This window comes from Haemorhous mexicanus, chromosome 2 (genome assembly GCF_027477595.1).
Source record: "Haemorhous mexicanus isolate bHaeMex1 chromosome 2, bHaeMex1.pri, whole genome shotgun sequence".
NCBI lineage: Eukaryota > Metazoa > Chordata > Aves > Passeriformes > Fringillidae > Haemorhous > Haemorhous mexicanus.
The window spans coordinates 4,540,898-4,556,391 of record NC_082342.1 but is presented as its reverse complement, the minus strand read 5'-3'; the positions used below and the strand labels follow the sequence as shown (position 1 = coordinate 4,556,391).

The 15,494-nt window shown below is 45.5% G+C and overlaps 1 protein-coding gene and 1 long non-coding RNA gene across 2 annotated transcripts; both read right to left on the bottom strand.

Annotated features, from left to right (window-relative positions):
- Positions 1 to 3,623: 3,623 nt before the first annotated feature.
- On the bottom strand, positions 3,624 to 7,643 carry CREG1 (cellular repressor of E1A stimulated genes 1). The gene is made up of 3 exons (XM_059872032.1): positions 7,297 to 7,643; positions 5,140 to 5,259; positions 3,624 to 3,809 (listed from the first exon to the last, which is right to left on the bottom strand). Exons 1-3 carry the CDS (start codon positions 7,618 to 7,620, stop codon positions 3,624 to 3,626), a joined length of 630 nt encoding a protein of 209 aa, XP_059728015.1. The 5' UTR covers positions 7,621 to 7,643.
- A 1,939-nt stretch (positions 7,644 to 9,582) lies between these two features.
- On the bottom strand, positions 9,583 to 10,605 carry LOC132340868 (uncharacterized). The gene is made up of 2 exons (XR_009490023.1): positions 10,007 to 10,605; positions 9,583 to 9,744 (listed from the first exon to the last, which is right to left on the bottom strand). It is a non-coding gene; the product is annotated as an uncharacterized LOC132340868 (long non-coding RNA).
- Between the last annotated feature and the right edge of the window lie 4,889 nt (positions 10,606 to 15,494).

Below are 15,494 nucleotides of genomic sequence, written 5' to 3'. Positions count from 1 at the left end.
GGGTTTTATCTTGATTCAATATTTTTGCTCAGGAAAAACCTTTGGCAGACAAATTAATCCATTAAGTTACAAATAACACTTTTTGTGTAGTCTGATACTCTGCTTGACCTACCTCTATTTTATTGTGAAGACCACAGCTAAGAAATTAATTCCAGAGAGAACTGAAGAAAGGATTAAATGAATACTTGATATATTTAAGATCTATTGTGTAATGGTGTTACATGCTGCAAGAGCCTACTGGGCACAAGTCCTTTAAAACATAAGAAACAAATTGAAAATCAAGAAGTAGAAACACAAACACGTCAATAAGCAAGATCAATAGAAGGAAGAACATGTAGTAGGAAGTAGAACATGACAGGTTGTGATTACCCTTATTAGATTCCAGCTAACAAACATCCTGTGGCTTAGTGAGGTGCCTGCAGTTATCCTGTGTCAGATTCCCGTGAGTGCAGGTGCCTCCCAGCTGGGGAGGCTGACTTCATTGCTGTTGAGGATATGCTCAGGTACTCCAAGAATGCCCTGGCAGAGGATACACACTGAAATCAAAACACTGATTCATTTCTTACAGCTGTATCAATTGATTACACTCAGCCTCTTCTGTTCTAAGCCACAGTATTACTCTTGGATGGCAGGAAAAAAGGAAGTATGCTCTCAAACAATTCCTGAATGAGCTGAACAGAATGAAGGTGAGCACAGGGAAAAAAGGTGAGGAAAAACAGGACCAGCTGATAACTTTCTTGGATTGGTGATATAAACATTTACACACCTACTACCAAGGCAGGAGATTGATAAGCTGAACTGCTTTACATTCCACTACTACATATAAACCACACCAAAAAGTATCCAGTGAGATGCACACATACAGCTCCAGAGTTCTTCTCTAATTGACCCTCAAATCCAGGTCTGTACATGTAGCTTAACCAGTCTACTGTTCACCATTTTCCCAAAGAAACAACTGGTTGGGGTCTTCCCAGATTTCACAGGTGAAGAGATTTGGATGAGCTACAGCTGTTGCAGTAGCATTACAAAACTGTTTTAAGATCTTACTGTTACCAAAAAAGGCCCTTCCACTTCCAAAGAGAAAATACTTGGGAATTGATAGTAAAAGGAAAAGAAAACCACAAACAAAGCCAGCCTTATTCTACACCAAACCCTCAAGTGAAAGCAATACTTTTGAAAGTGGTGTACTGGTTTGGGCTGGGATGGAGATTTGGGTTTTGTGGTTGGGGTTTTTTTGTCTTAGTTTGCTTGGGGCTGTGTTTTGAATTTGTGCTTAAAACAACCCTGATAACACACCAATGTTTTATTGTTTATGCAATGTCAGGACCGTTCCGGCTTCTCCCCCTGCCTTACCAGCCATGGAATCTGGCTGCAAAAGCAGCTGGTGGAAGAAAGAAGTTGGGGATGTGTGGAATGATGGCATTTGCCTTTGCAATTTTTCATTTCACAGCATTAGATGCAGGAAAGCATGTGAAGTATGAAGACACAGATTTAATCCAAGGAGGGGAAGGCAGGTGTAAGTAGGGACATTTCCCCATTAATTCTAGCAAGAATGAAAGACATCAGAAAAACAGTAAAACAAGAACACTGAAAAGAGAGTGCTTGTATGAAAGAGAGCAGGAGGGAGAGAATAATTCTGGGACATGCAATAAATAAAACTTGACACCACTTGTCAAAAAAATATTTTAATTTTAACAAAAGCCCAGCATCATCAGTCTCACACATCAGAAATTACAGGGTTAAACGTAATGCATTCAGGTGTCCTCACAGAAAGTATTGAGTCCATGACAGAGATTCATTTGAGTTTTCACAACTGTCATACCTTATACAAGTTTTTTTTCAATTTCACATTAAATATCAGTGTTACCTATTCAACAGAAATGGTTTCTATATTGTAAGTTTTTTACCCTAAATTAGTTTTAAAATAGTAGAACAGAACAGTAAAACAGTACCAAGTAGCTTCCTTCCCCTTATGAAGAAAGAACTCTTAATAAGTTACATAAAAAATACTTTCACTAATCATCCCAGTATCTGAGAAAAGGAGTGATATAACAAGAACATTAAGATACAGGGATCTTACATGACAAATCCCACTGTTTTATATATCAGCCTCCTCTAAGGAGTCTAAATTCATTACTCTAGGTCAACTAGGTAATATTTGCTCACTGTAAAATCAACTTGTTTGTTCATAAATACTTTTTAGTGCTGGTGAACTCGGCACACGGCAAATTGGAGAGGATGTTAAAAAGGTGGTTGTTGTGGTTGGGTGTAACTTACTTTAACACAGAATTAAGCACACCTTTCATTAATTTTCATTCTCTACAAATCATGAATCATTTGTGTCAAACTGTATTGCTTCTTTTTCTTTTCTGAGTTACTAATCCAAAATTGCTGTCTAAGGCTTCCAGACCTCAAAATCTGCTCAGTTCTGCTGTTGAGAGGTACAAAAGCTGATGAACTGCCATTTGATCAGATTAACAAAGCTGAGTATTTCAGAATCTCAATCAGAAAACATTTATCCTTCACAACATTCTCACTGAATTTACAAGACACTACTCTTCTTGAGTCAGATATTTTAGGTACAACTGATCTGCTTCTATTACAGAGTCAGGGCACATAATCAGCTGAGGAATTACCAAGAACTCATCCTGAGGTATAAGTACAGCTGGCACGAACACAACTGGATTCTTCAGCACATTCAATAAAACAGAAAAATGGCTCAAAAAAGTGAGTTTATCAGCGTGTAGAGAAAGTTCTTAACAGGATTTGGAAACTCAGCACATCATTTGCCACTGTAATACAGACAATGCCTTCCATTCCACCAGCTGAGCCATCCTGTAGAACTTCACCATAAAATTCTAAACTATTAAAAATGAAATAATATTGGAAAGTGCTCAGAAACATTACTTAACTAAGGCACTTTAGAACTGGACTAATCCTTTAGATTACAGTAAACACAACATTTCTGAATGCACACTGTCAGATACCTTTCCAAATTCACATCCAATGAATAAAATTTAGTTATTGCTTATGCCCAAAAGTTTTTCATTGTGACATGATTCAAGTTAGTGAGAATTTAAATCTGCTTCATAAGGGTAATACATGCTCATTAACAATGCAAGGTGTTTGATTTATTATATTATTATTTCAGCTCTAAACTACATAGAAAAAATAAATCTTTCATGAAATAGCCAAAGTCATTCATTTCCATATCAGCATCACCAAGGATCTTCTTCCACCTACAAAGAGTAAGAATAAGAGTGAAATGAATGCATAATTCATGTTGACTGTGCTAAACTATATTTAAAGTTTTGAAGACTTGGTTTTATGTAGACAATAGAAGACAATTTCTCTACACTTCAAAATCATAAGGACAGATTCAACAGCAATTTTCTTTTGAAAGTATCAGCAATATTGCTGCAATCCCATTAATAAAGCTTCAGAAATGCTGAAGAGTCTCACTATTATTAATTATTAGACCAAAACATCATCTGTCTTGCAATTAATTCAAACAGAGGACAGTGACTGTGCCAATTCTACAGGAGTCACTCCTCCCTGTTAACAACAGAAGTTTACAGTTGTGAAATATAATGAGAGTTAGCCATGAAAAACTTCAGTACTTACTAAGGCTTGACACTGTAGTACTCTTCTGGTGTCACAATTTTCAATCCACCAAAGTAGTCCAGGACCCAAATATTGGTGATGTTGAATTTGGCAAAGAACCAGTTGTGATCCTTGGGCCAACTTTCCATTTCAGGGTGGCGACTGAACAATGCTTTTTTGGCTAAGTCTGCTTCTGAATCATTTACCTAAACAAAACTCAGAAAAATAGTACAGTAAGATAGCCATGTAAAGATGAGTTTTAGCTAAAAAACCACTGCTGACTGCAGTGTGGTTTTTTTAGTCCAGCCATGCCTTGTCCCAAGGGGCTCATTACTGTGGCTGAGTCTGCTCATCTTCAGTGTGGTGGGCAACTGTGTGCGACAGACAACACTTACAAAGTAGTGGATTTCAACATTAAATCAAAATGCTGCTTTTAGAGTTAGCATGAGCAAGAGAGTATTTCATCAACATAAGAATAAATCTTTAAACAAACCACAAAACAGAAAAGTATGGATGCTAGGTGAATTATTGTAATGTGATGTTTTAGGTATAATTTCACCTCCTCTGCACCTGCTCATTCAAACTGACAGAAAGAGATACAACTGCGCTCAGACACCTGCAAACACACAAACACAAATGGGATGGTATAACAGAATCTACAGAGAAGGGAAGCTAAAAAGTGTGATGGCACTGAACATCTGCACAATGGGCAGATATTTAAAGGGTGAAATCAACAATTTAGAGCTCTGGGTATATATACAAGAAAAAACACCTAAATCAAATCAACTCCATTATTAATGAGAAACTCAGGAATGAAACTACAAGACTGATGAGTGCTATGTGCAAATATCAGAGCTGTGAAAACACCAAATAAGAATTGAGACAAGTAAGAGAGAGTAGTGATGACTAGTTCTTATCCTTCTCATCTCAATCATTACCCCAATAACAGGATTAGGATCTTCAATGAATAACACATGCAGTTCTCAATTCCTCCTACAAGACACCAAAGTACTGGTGCACAAAAGAACACTGCCCTGGCAGCAATGCCACCAGATCACACAATGCGCACTTTTTGTCTATAATATCTGCAACTGTGTAGCTCAGGTTAGTATTTATTTCAACAGAGTTTTTACTTCAACAGCGTTTCAGAAGAAGGCACATCACACTGCTTGAACCAAAGAATTTAACTGAGCAAGAGAGATGTGAATGAAGTATAAAGGTTTTTTCAAAATAATGGCCTCAGACTTCTTAGTTTCAGAACACATTGACATGAATAAGAGAGATTTCCTGCATTATTGTCTCCCCAAATTCCTTGCTAAAGACATGTCAACAGCGCTCCTGCAATAATCAAGGGTTAACTTTTTTTTCCTTTTAGTTTCCTCCCACAAACTATGAGCTGGCCTTTGGGTATCACAGCACAGAACACCTCAGCATATGCTTCTGCACAGAATTTCTCACCTTTCTCCTCTCCCTCCACTAAACAAATCTCTATTTGATGCACACAACCCTGCCCAGTGTCAGCTTTCAGCTGCTTACCTTTACAATGCTCCCAACAAAGATGATGTGGGCACAGAGGGGGTTCTGGGGATCATATCTGTGCTTCCTGCAGTAAGGAGTCTGTGCCAAAGACACAGTCAAGGAGGCATTTGAGTTGACCTGAAATGGAAGAAGTATGGTAAGAGGTTTATGCTTACTTTTCTTATGGGAAAAAAATGTCATACCGACCACATTTTCAGCTCTTGGTATTTTACTCAGCTCTTGGAACTTTACTCAACTCAATAATACTGGCAAAAAGAGCAGAGCCGTCACCACCTTTTCCTAACTACATCTGAAAGGCTCCTTGGGTGAGCTCTGAATCTGAAATAAAGCCCAGTTCAGAGGTGTGCTGAAGCTTGTTAACATAAAATGCAAACATCACAGAACAAGACTCCTTAAAACTCTGGATTCAACCCACCTATTTCACATGCAAATGATGATATATTACAATTTACAGACACAAAGGACAGTACAGAAGACAAGAACATACAGTGAACTTCATCAGGTAAATTCTGGAAGGGTAAAGTGTTACTGAGAAGGCAACCAAGTGAACTTCACAACTGTTGGTAAAATTACTTAGAACAAAAACAAACATCTCTTCATAACAGCCTCCTAGCTCTCCCAAACAGCTCTTTTGCCATTTAAAGTGAACTTTGAAAACCAGGTTTAAAAAAAAATTCAGAGTATTAAAGTGAAACACCTAACTTGAAGGATTAAAGAACCCATATCTGATTGTTTTTCTAAAAACTAATTTGGTGACCATGGCTTGAAAAGCACTGGTGCCAAACAGGATTGCAGAATGCCATGTACTAAGGGTCATTATCTCCCAGTAAGGGAAGTTCCCCTGCTTTGAGAAGTTTCATTAGAAGGGCTCAAGTCCAAGAGAAACCCTCCACAGTCACTTGAACACTACGGAGAGCACCGGTGACCTCATGAAACAGAAGCAGCCACTTGAGAGATAGGAAGTTGCCTAACTCCCAAAAAGCTGAGTCATGATTACTCGCACCTTCTCCCTTGCCTGTGACTATCACGTGTCAAGAGTTTCTGTCCTGAAGCAGCAAAATAAGGACCTGTTGAGGAGCCTTCTGAAGGAAATAGTCATTACTAGTTTATACCGTGGGTTTTATGTTATTCTGAAAGCAAACAGCTGTATTTGGGACAAAAAGAAAGGTATCAGGCAAAATGAATTAGACTCTCTACAGCTTAATTATATGTCTGAATGCTATCTTAAGGTAACAAACTAAAACCTGACAGGGAACAAACAAAAAATGATAAAACAGTCAAAAAAATTACCATTCTTTTGTGTTGACTAATATTGTAATTTACGAAAACAAACAAACAAACCCAATAAAGGAGGCATACAACTGCTATTTCATTAAGTTTTTTGCAAACTCTTGGCCACAAAAGTTCTGGGACAAGGCAAATTACAGACTCAGAGTCTCAGCATGCCAAAGCTGCCTTTCCATGTGTGCTTCCCTTTACGGTAAGCTCTAGAGACTTAATAACTATTCCTTCAGCTGGCTCTGTAAGAACTCTCTTTGCTTAGGTCCCACACTGACAAGTTCCAGTCCTTTTGACTTTGTTGTGTGTGAAATTTTCTCAGTTCAAATATTCCGTGGTGCCTCATTTCTTTGCTCAGTGCTTCTGGAAGCTGCAGACACTCCTCTGCCTAATTCTGCCCTTTCTCAAGACCACGATCAGCAGGAACCTCTCAGGAGCCCTCCTGGCTGTCACCACAGACAGCACTGCTCAAGGGCTAATAATTGTCCCCAGGGGTGACAAACGGGGCGACATCCCTGGAAGAGTCATAAACAGAAACACAGATGAGGAAGAATTGTACGCTGAGGGTGGCATGGCACTGGAACAGCTGCCCACGGAGGTGGCGGAGTCTCCCTCTCTGGAGAGCCCTACCTGGACACGTTCCTGTGACACCTGCCCGAGGTGACCCTGTCGTGGCAGGGGGTTGGGCTGAAGGATCTCCAGAGGTCCCTTCCAGCCCCAGCAATTCCGTGGCTCCGTGAACCAGCGCTGTCACACTGCCTTGCAATCACCACCTGCTGCTGAGCGCCGGCCTGAGTACCCCGGGTGCTTCTCCGAGCGTCCTCCCTGGGGTCACTTCGCACCCGCGGTGTCACCGCCCTCCCAGGCCCCGCTCACCTCCAGGTCCTGCACGGAGATCTCCATGTCGGTCAGGTACAGGTAGGGGACGCCGCTGCCGCCGCAGGGCCCGGGCGGGCCGTCGCTGAGGGAGAAGATGTTGGCGAAGGGGCGGCCGCGCAGCCCCTCCTGCGCCGACAGCGTGGCCAGCGCGCCCCAGTCACAGCTGTGCAGGACGTAGCGCGCCATGCGCGCCGCCTCCTCGGGCGGCGGGATGGCCGCCAAGGCCGCCAGCAGCAGCCCCGATGTGGCGCACAGGAGCAGCAGCCGCGCCATCGCTGAGGACACGGACATCGCTGCCCCGACAGCCGCGCACCGGGACATCCGACTGCCGGGCCCGCCCGTACCGCCCACCCACCCGCCGGGAGGGGCGGAGCCTCGCCCTGCCTCACCAATGAGAGCATCACTGTCCGCCCCCTCGAGCCAATGAGCGAAAACCTCGGGAGTGAAGAGCCACCACCCCCGCTTCCAGCCAATAGACTTGCGAGGTTCGCTGTTCTCAGCCAATGAGAGCCGCTGAAGGCGGGTCAATGAGCGCAGACGAGGTAAACAACCGGGACAGCGCGGCCCGGGAGGGGGCGGAGTCACGGGCGGCCCGGCAGCCAATGAGAGCCCTGCTGTGCGTCACCGAATGGATGGAAAAGACCCCAAAATCGCCGAGTCCAGGCTGGGACCCAACACCGCCGAGTGCCCCGGAGCATGGCACCGAGTGACACAGCCAGCCCTTCCCTGGACACCTCCGGGGCGGTGACTCCAACGCCTCCAAGGAGCAGCCCATCCTAATATCTAATCACCTTTTCTGTGAAGAAACTCTTCCTGGTGTCCAACCTGAACCTCCCCAGCACAGCTTGAGGCCGTGTCCTCCCATCCCGTCCCTCGTTCCCTGGGAGCAGAGGCCAAACCCCACCTGGCCACACCGTCCTTTCGGGTGCTTGTAGAGCAGTAAGGTCCCCCTGAGCCTCCTTCTCTCTAGACTCACACCCCCAGCTCCCTCAGCGCCTTCTCACAACACTCGTGCTCCAGACCCTTCCCCTGACTCGCTCCAGCCCCTCAAGGCCTTTTCCGAAGTGAGGCCCAGAACTGGACACGGCATTCGAGGTGTGCCCGGGTACAGAGGGACAATCCCTGCCCTGCTTCTGCTGGCCACGCTACTCCTGCTCCAGGCCAGGGTGCCACTGTTGGCCTGCTCGGACCTCACCGCGCTGGCCCCGCCCCACAGAATTCCCGGACAATCCCGTTTCCCTGAAGGACCAGCGCGAGAAGAAGGGAAGGTGGTGGCAGCGCTCCCGCTGGCCTGCGGGAGGCGCTGGCGGGACGCGGCTCTCGGCGATGTCCCGGGATGTCCCTGCTGTGTCGCGGAGATACCCCTGCGGCTCCCGCCTGTGCCGAGCCAGTTCCGCCCCCTCCGACACCCTCCGGCTCGGAGCCGGCCCGTTCTGCGGGGTCAGAGTGACGCGGGATAGGCCATGGCGCGGTGCCCGGCAGCAGCCGGCCCCTGGCATCGCCCCTGCTTTGTGTGCCTGGGGAAGTCTGTCACATCCTGGAAGTGTCCCAAAACCGCGTGGATATGGCGCTTGAGGACATGCTTTAATGGTGAGCCCGGGGTGCTGGGTTAATAGGTGTACTCGGTGATCCTGAAGTTCTTCCCCGACCGTAATGATTCTGTCATTCTACAATCCTTTGGCCCCACTATCCCTGCCCACTGCTAAATCAGCTTCAAAGGTGGTTCTGTGCCACCACGGGTGTTTGAGGCCCAGCCTTCCCTTGGGAAAACCTTATCCTTTAATCAGAGCAGCAGGGACTAGCTGTTTTGGGCCACAAAGCCCACAGAATGATTTGCCACCAGGCAGAGCTCTGGCGTTACCTCTTGCACACTGCAGGGTGTATGTCAGAGCCCTTGCCTCTGCAAGACTTGGTTTTGTCAGTTGAACACCATTCCACCTTCCAGTGAAGGCTCTTCCAACATTACTTACCCAAATAAACAGCTTATTTTATCCATCACTTTGTGCTCAGTAACCTTATAAAGGTTTGTATAAAGAGATGCTTTAAACTGGGGTAATACTGAGACTTGATTCAACTTATCCTAAAAGATGGTGGATTTTCATATTTCCACCTGGACCGAAGTATGTCCACACTATGTAAGTAGCAATGTATCACTGAGAAAGCCAAATTATCTTGTTCCTGTTACCATCATCTGCCCCAGGTGCCCCACAGCACCCACAGCTTATAGCAGGCCAGATGGATCATCCCGTTGGGCTGAACTCAGCAAGGAAAATACACCACCCATCTATTCCCTACTATTTATTTGCTGTCCTGTACAAGTAGAACAAAGTCATTTTTCCTCCAGTATTTTCCTTGCCTGCAGAGCATGGTTAGAAATCCCTGCCTCCTCTCCAGCACACATGGAGCCTCCTGCTGCTGCCTTCTCCTGGAGATGCTCGGGAGAAACTGAAATTTTCATAGGGAAAAAAGAAAGAAAAAAAGGATGCTCTAAACCCCTGATGTACAGCCACTAGGCTCTCTCACTTCCTCAGTTAGATCTGAGAGAAAGGAGAAGGATTCTCTCTGTTGTGCTGCAATATCGTCTTGGAGCTCTCAGCATCCTTGCATAACAGGGTCAAGAAAGTATTGGTAGGCACTACTAGTTCTCCTTTCCAAATCATGTGCTTCACTGCATTTAAAATCCAGTAAATAGACAGTAATATCTCACCATAAATGGAGCCAAGTTTACTTCCTCCAAGGTCGAGTTCATGGAACTATCTTAATTCCAGTGTGTTTTATATGTGATGAGCTTCAGGCTGTATTCCTGGAGAAGATGTATTTTAGTCAGAAAGCGGGCAAGGTTTCCATCCTGGCTTGTCTCATGTTTCGTCTGCCCTCTTCAGAGCTGGTTTTCCCTGAGCCAGCTCTCTCTGCAGCCAGCCTGGTTGCTGCATGGGCTGGGCATGGTTTCTCCTCAGACACAGCCTAACTGTGCTCTGGTCCAGGCTTCCTGTCTAGGTCATGCAGTCTGTCCGTGAACAGAAACCTTTCTGTGTCCAGATAACTCTCGGGGGCTGTGCAGTCTCGCTGTGTGCAGCGCTTGATTCCTGAGCCAGGGCGGCTCTCCGCATCCAAGTGACAGCCAGGGTGATTAAAGTCACTTGCCGGGGTGATTAAAGTCACTTGCCGCTGCCTGTGACAGAGGAGACTGACATGTGAGTCAGCTCTGGCAAAAGCTGAAGTGCTCAGTGCTTTGAAGTACCAATGCTTGCTGCCACATGAGACCCACCATGCAAATTGTTTCTAAAAATGTTGGTTGGATTCTCTCCTGAGGAGGTATCAGCCCTGCTGCAGCTACAAGTGGCACACAGCACAAACCTTTGCTGAGCAGAGAGGTGTTGCATGCTCGTGCACAAGACATTTATTTGTTCTTGCCCTCAAACTTCCTGAATTACCTTGGTTGGGAATTTGGCTTCTGACTCTTTCTTTGCTGTATTTTTTAGAAGATAGGCAAAGTTATTATAGCGCTGGCCTGGTGTTCAGCCAAAAGTCCTTTTACTTTTTTGACAGCCACCACACAGGCAGTGTCAAGGCAAGCTTCCTCTGTGCAGAACCTGTTAGGGACAGAAATATTGTTCCATTTTCAGTCAGAAAATCCTGTTCAGTCAGAGCTTGGGCTGCATGCTGAGGAAGCTGTTGGCAAGGGCCACTGCTTGTGATGCTGCTTTCTAGGACACTGAGAGATGGGCAGTAGGACTGGCCTGAGAAGACTAAGAAACAGCACATATACCCAGAATTGTGTGAGCAGCCAGGTTCTGGCTGGTTTTGTTGGTTTATATTAAGCCTGGTGTACTAAAGCTAGTAACCATAGAGGAACTGCCCAGTCTGGAAGCAAGCTGTCAGTGGCTCATGCTGATAATATTTGTTCCACTACTACATGAGTACAATAGGATGCAGCTGTGCCTCTTAACACCCCACCTCAGTTTGTTCTCTGAAGTCAAGCAGATTGGGAGAAAGAAGAGCTCTCCAAAAATATTCAGGTGCTGCAAGAGATGACACCAGTTATCTGAACACCACCCATCAGCCCCTGGTGGGACCAGGGTGATCTACCTCATTGTGATCTCATTATTACGAGGTGACATGCTCCCTGTGCCATACAGCATTTTTTAACTTTACTCTGCTTAGGGAGAGGCCTTTTCCCAGAACCTGGCAATAAGGAAACCCTAATTAAGAAGCCTGGTTAGTCTGAACCTCAATGTTAGCACTCAAGCACCAGCTGACAGTCAGGAACACGTCAACTTATTCAGTTTTTCAGTTAGTCTCTACCACCTACTTTTTTAAGTGGCCAGCACAAAAAACACACAAACTCACATTCCAATTCAGCTTAGTGAGAGCCACTTTATAACCACATCCCTCCATTTAACTCCCTTTGGTAACGGGACTTTCCCACTGACATCAGTTCCCAGGGGTGCAGAGAGCCTGGCACACGTGTGTCCGTGTGTCTGTTGGCACGTGTGTGTTTGTGTGTCTGTGCTCTCAGAAGCACTCTGCTGCAGCTGCAGGACCCGAGCACAGAAATGTCAATGGTACAAAGCGTTCCAGCTGAGTTCATTTCCTGCTGATAAGTCGCCGAAGAAGAGGGCGAGGCTCAGCGTCCACGGCGTTGGTTTAGTGCTGAGGGCCACGGGCAGACAGCTCGGGGCACACTTAGCAAAGGGTGGGCTCAAAACCCGAGTTTCCCATAGAAAAACGCTGCTCACGTTTGCTGGCTTCCTGTCGGGCTGCCAAGTGTCAGACCTGATGTGTAAAGGCAACCCAAAACAGGATGTTGGCTTTTCGAGTTGATTGATCTTTGAAATGCAAATGTTGTTTCTTTGGTGGTTACCTTATCCCCCCCCCCCACTTTTTTTTTTTTTTTTTTTAGTTTAGAATTGAGCTGCTTGAGTGGGAACAGAAAGGGTTGAAACCCCATTTTCAGGAGGTCAAAAGCCCAATATAGTAACAGCTGCTGGTTAGTGGTGTGAATTCCAGGAAAGGATGTGGGTAACAGCAGCCAAAGCCAAGCAGAGAGGTGGACAGAACAACCTCAGATACTGGCACTGACAGGTGAGCTGTACTAAAAACCTCAACAAATGTCTTAACAAAGCACAGAATTGCAATCTGTCTTGCAGAAACCCACAGCTCCCTCCACCCTTCGCTCTCCCACCACTATGACAAACATACCTTCCCAGATTTGGCAGCTAGGCAGACACACCCAAATGAGATAAATGAGATAACTGCACGGACACAAATGCCAGAGACAAAATTTCAGATGCCCTCCAATGCACTTTTAACTAACTGGTTTTTAAGTGAAGCATAGCCATGTCTCTGCATTTCCTTTTTGTTGCTCCCTCCGAGCACCCTGCAGAGGCTCCATTCCCCATCCTTCATAATACAAGAAGCCAGCAAGTGTTGCCCATGGTGTTTCCAAGCATGGCAGAACCTCTTACACCGCCTGTTTTGAAGGAATGGCAGGAAGAAGGAGTTCCTTGCACCTCTTCCCCACGTGCTGCCTGTAGCAGGAGTGCCAGTCATTTCTTCTGAAGCAAACTTGCTGTGTTGGCCTCGCATGTCTTGAAAAGAATCAGACAGGAAGCTGCAAAATCCAGGGGGCCACAACTGCAACATTTTCTCAGTCAAATGAAATTTCCCCCCAGAGTCTGTTTTAATGGCACTAGTGACAACTTTTTTTTTTTTTCCCCTGCAGAGCTGAACGGATGTGGAACTTTTTTTTGGATATAAGAACAAGTGAGTCTCATAGACACTGCTGCATCCCAGGTTTGTAAGCAGGGATATACAGAAAGATGCAAAGAGTCATAGTCAAAGATACCTCCAAATACTTGCAAATGCACATCATGTGAAACACCCAGTTTCTCTGTAGAACCTCCCTAAAAAAGGTTTGTTTCAGAGGTCTTGCATCTAAAGCACGTGGGTTGTTTGTTCAGATTTTCTAGTGGTTTTCAGTCCAGAAATGAGAGAGAGGAGAACAAATCCACACCTTATGTCTTCCTGTCTGGAGAAAAACAGATACCATATTTCTGTGCATTTGCCTCTTGCTCCTTTAGGAAGGAAGATTCAGCATTGAAAAGTGTCAAAAGTACAGACAAAATGATAAAAATGCTCTGAGTACTGCGTGCCATGCCCCGTGCAATGGCATTTCGGAATCCAGCAGGCAGAAAAGGTTTGCTTTGTGGCAAGATACTTGGAGGCAGAAATAAATGGAGTGAAGAATTGTGGTGGGGCAGCTGCAACAGCTTTTGCTTTACTAATATGGGTGAAGTGATACTGCCTCTCCCAAGCAGTTTCCTTTTCTGTACACCTAAGCAAATGGTTTCCTCTGCACAGCAGAGCCCCTGAAAGCAGAAAGAAAATACTGAAACAGCCCCTGAGCAGCAGGAAGCAGTTATGGGAGGTGTGACTTTGACGGTGTGTTACATGGCAGATATCTAGAAAACAACACTTGCAACCCATGTCCAGTGAAATCCCTCAGCTTGAAATCCTCCTGCTGTCCGCACAGCAGGCAAAGCATGGGCAGTAGAAGAATCCTGCCCTCCCTGCCTCAACCCTATTTCTCAGTTCAGTTTCTATTCCCTGTCCTAATGAACCATTGTCAGGACTTGAAGAAATCAATAGGATTTCCAAAGAAGTGGTAGTTCCATTTTCATATTTATTTGAGATTTTATTTTCTTATATCTACAGTTGCAGCATCTTCTGGTTGCTTACAGCAGAGAGGTTTCATCTAATCCAGTGTTTCAACAACAAAAGATTAATTAGTCCTCTTGCCCAATCTGCAGATTGCAGGAACTCAGCCTACCATTCTTTTGGCTAAGGACAGAGTGACTATTGTATATTGAATCTGGGAGATAATTGGATCACGATTTAAATCTTCAAATTCCACAGGAGTCCTGCAGCATGCAGGACAGCAACAGTTAACTACACGGGAAGAACCACTATCAGTAATAGGGAGCTGGGATATCATGATGCTCGCATTTAAATCCGTGCTGGAGCGTTTTCAGCCACAGCCAGCAGGGACTTGTGAAACGCTGCAAAGGAAAAATATGCATCCTTTCTAGAAAACATGCTTTAACTCTCTTCTGCCCCCAAGGTATCGAGCCAAAATGACGATATGACATTGTGTCACTTTGCAGCTGCACTCAAAGCGAGGAAGCCAGCAGAAGACAAAGGGAGCGTTTCCAAATTCCTCTGCACCACCCTGCTCTCGAGAGGTGGGGACTGAAATTCTTTGAGAAGGAGCATATGCAAACAGTTGCTAAAAGAGATGTCCGGTTTACAACACTGTGATCAGCGTGGAAAGGGAAACTGAAGCAAAAACATTCCGGAGCCCAGTTTTTCCCTATCTGAATTTCTCTACCACCACGGAAGCTCCTCACTTCAGTGCACTACTCTGTCCATCCCTGCGAAGGGAGAGGAGAACAACCCACACCTTCCGACCGGGTGGTGTGAGACACAAATTCAAGGTGGAAAGAGCTGGTCCTGCTTTACAGCTGGACAGTGACAACCTTGCATGGGGACACCCTGCTAGTGCCCACAATCAAGCTCTGTCCTCTCCCTGCGGGATCACCCAGTAGATATTTGTCCTTCCTGGGAGTCCCAGCCGTGCACCAGGACAACGCCTTAAATTCTGCTCAAGCCCAGTAATCACCCTCGCTCTCCTCCTATTCTGCCTTTCTGAAGACAGTTCATTGCGGAGTGAAATTACCGAAAAGAAGGAAGAGAAAGGAAAGCTGCAGTTAGAAGGAAGATAATATAAAGTGTTTAGTAAGTTCTCTGTTTAGCAGAGAGAAACACCTCACAAACAAACAGGCAAGAGACCCTGCAGTTTGGGAGAGGGAAGTGTGGACAGCGGAGAGATCGAAGCAGAGATAGCAGGGCAGGAACTGCCAGCATTGGAGAGAAATAAAGACTAAACGGAGGGGTGGGAGGGGAATAAAGATAAGGTAATAGAAAATAGGAAGGGGGAGAGAGAAAAAGGGAGAGGAAATGCACATGCGGTGTCCCCAAGTTTGGGCGCGGAGGCAGAGCTTGTTGCTTGTTGTCTCACGAGCCCAGCGCTCCGGGAAGGACAGTATCTGTTTAGATTTGTGTCTAAATTTAAACCCTGATTGCCTTGCCTCCCCCTCCTCTCCCCTCCCTCCCTCCCTTCCTCTCACCCACCC

Coding starts and splice junctions, on each gene's coding strand:
- CREG1 (XM_059872032.1), bottom strand. CDS start 7,620: ATGTCCCGGTGCGCGGCTGTCGGGGCAGCGATGTCCGTGTCCTCAGCG. Junction 5,260..7,296: donor TCTCCGTGCAGGACCTGGAG/GTGAGCGGGGCC, acceptor CTTCCATTTCAG/GTCAACTCAAATGCCTCCTT. Junction 3,810..5,139: donor TTGTTGGGAGCATTGTAAAG/GTAAGCAGCTGA, acceptor AGTTTTGTTTAG/GTAAATGATTCAGAAGCAGA.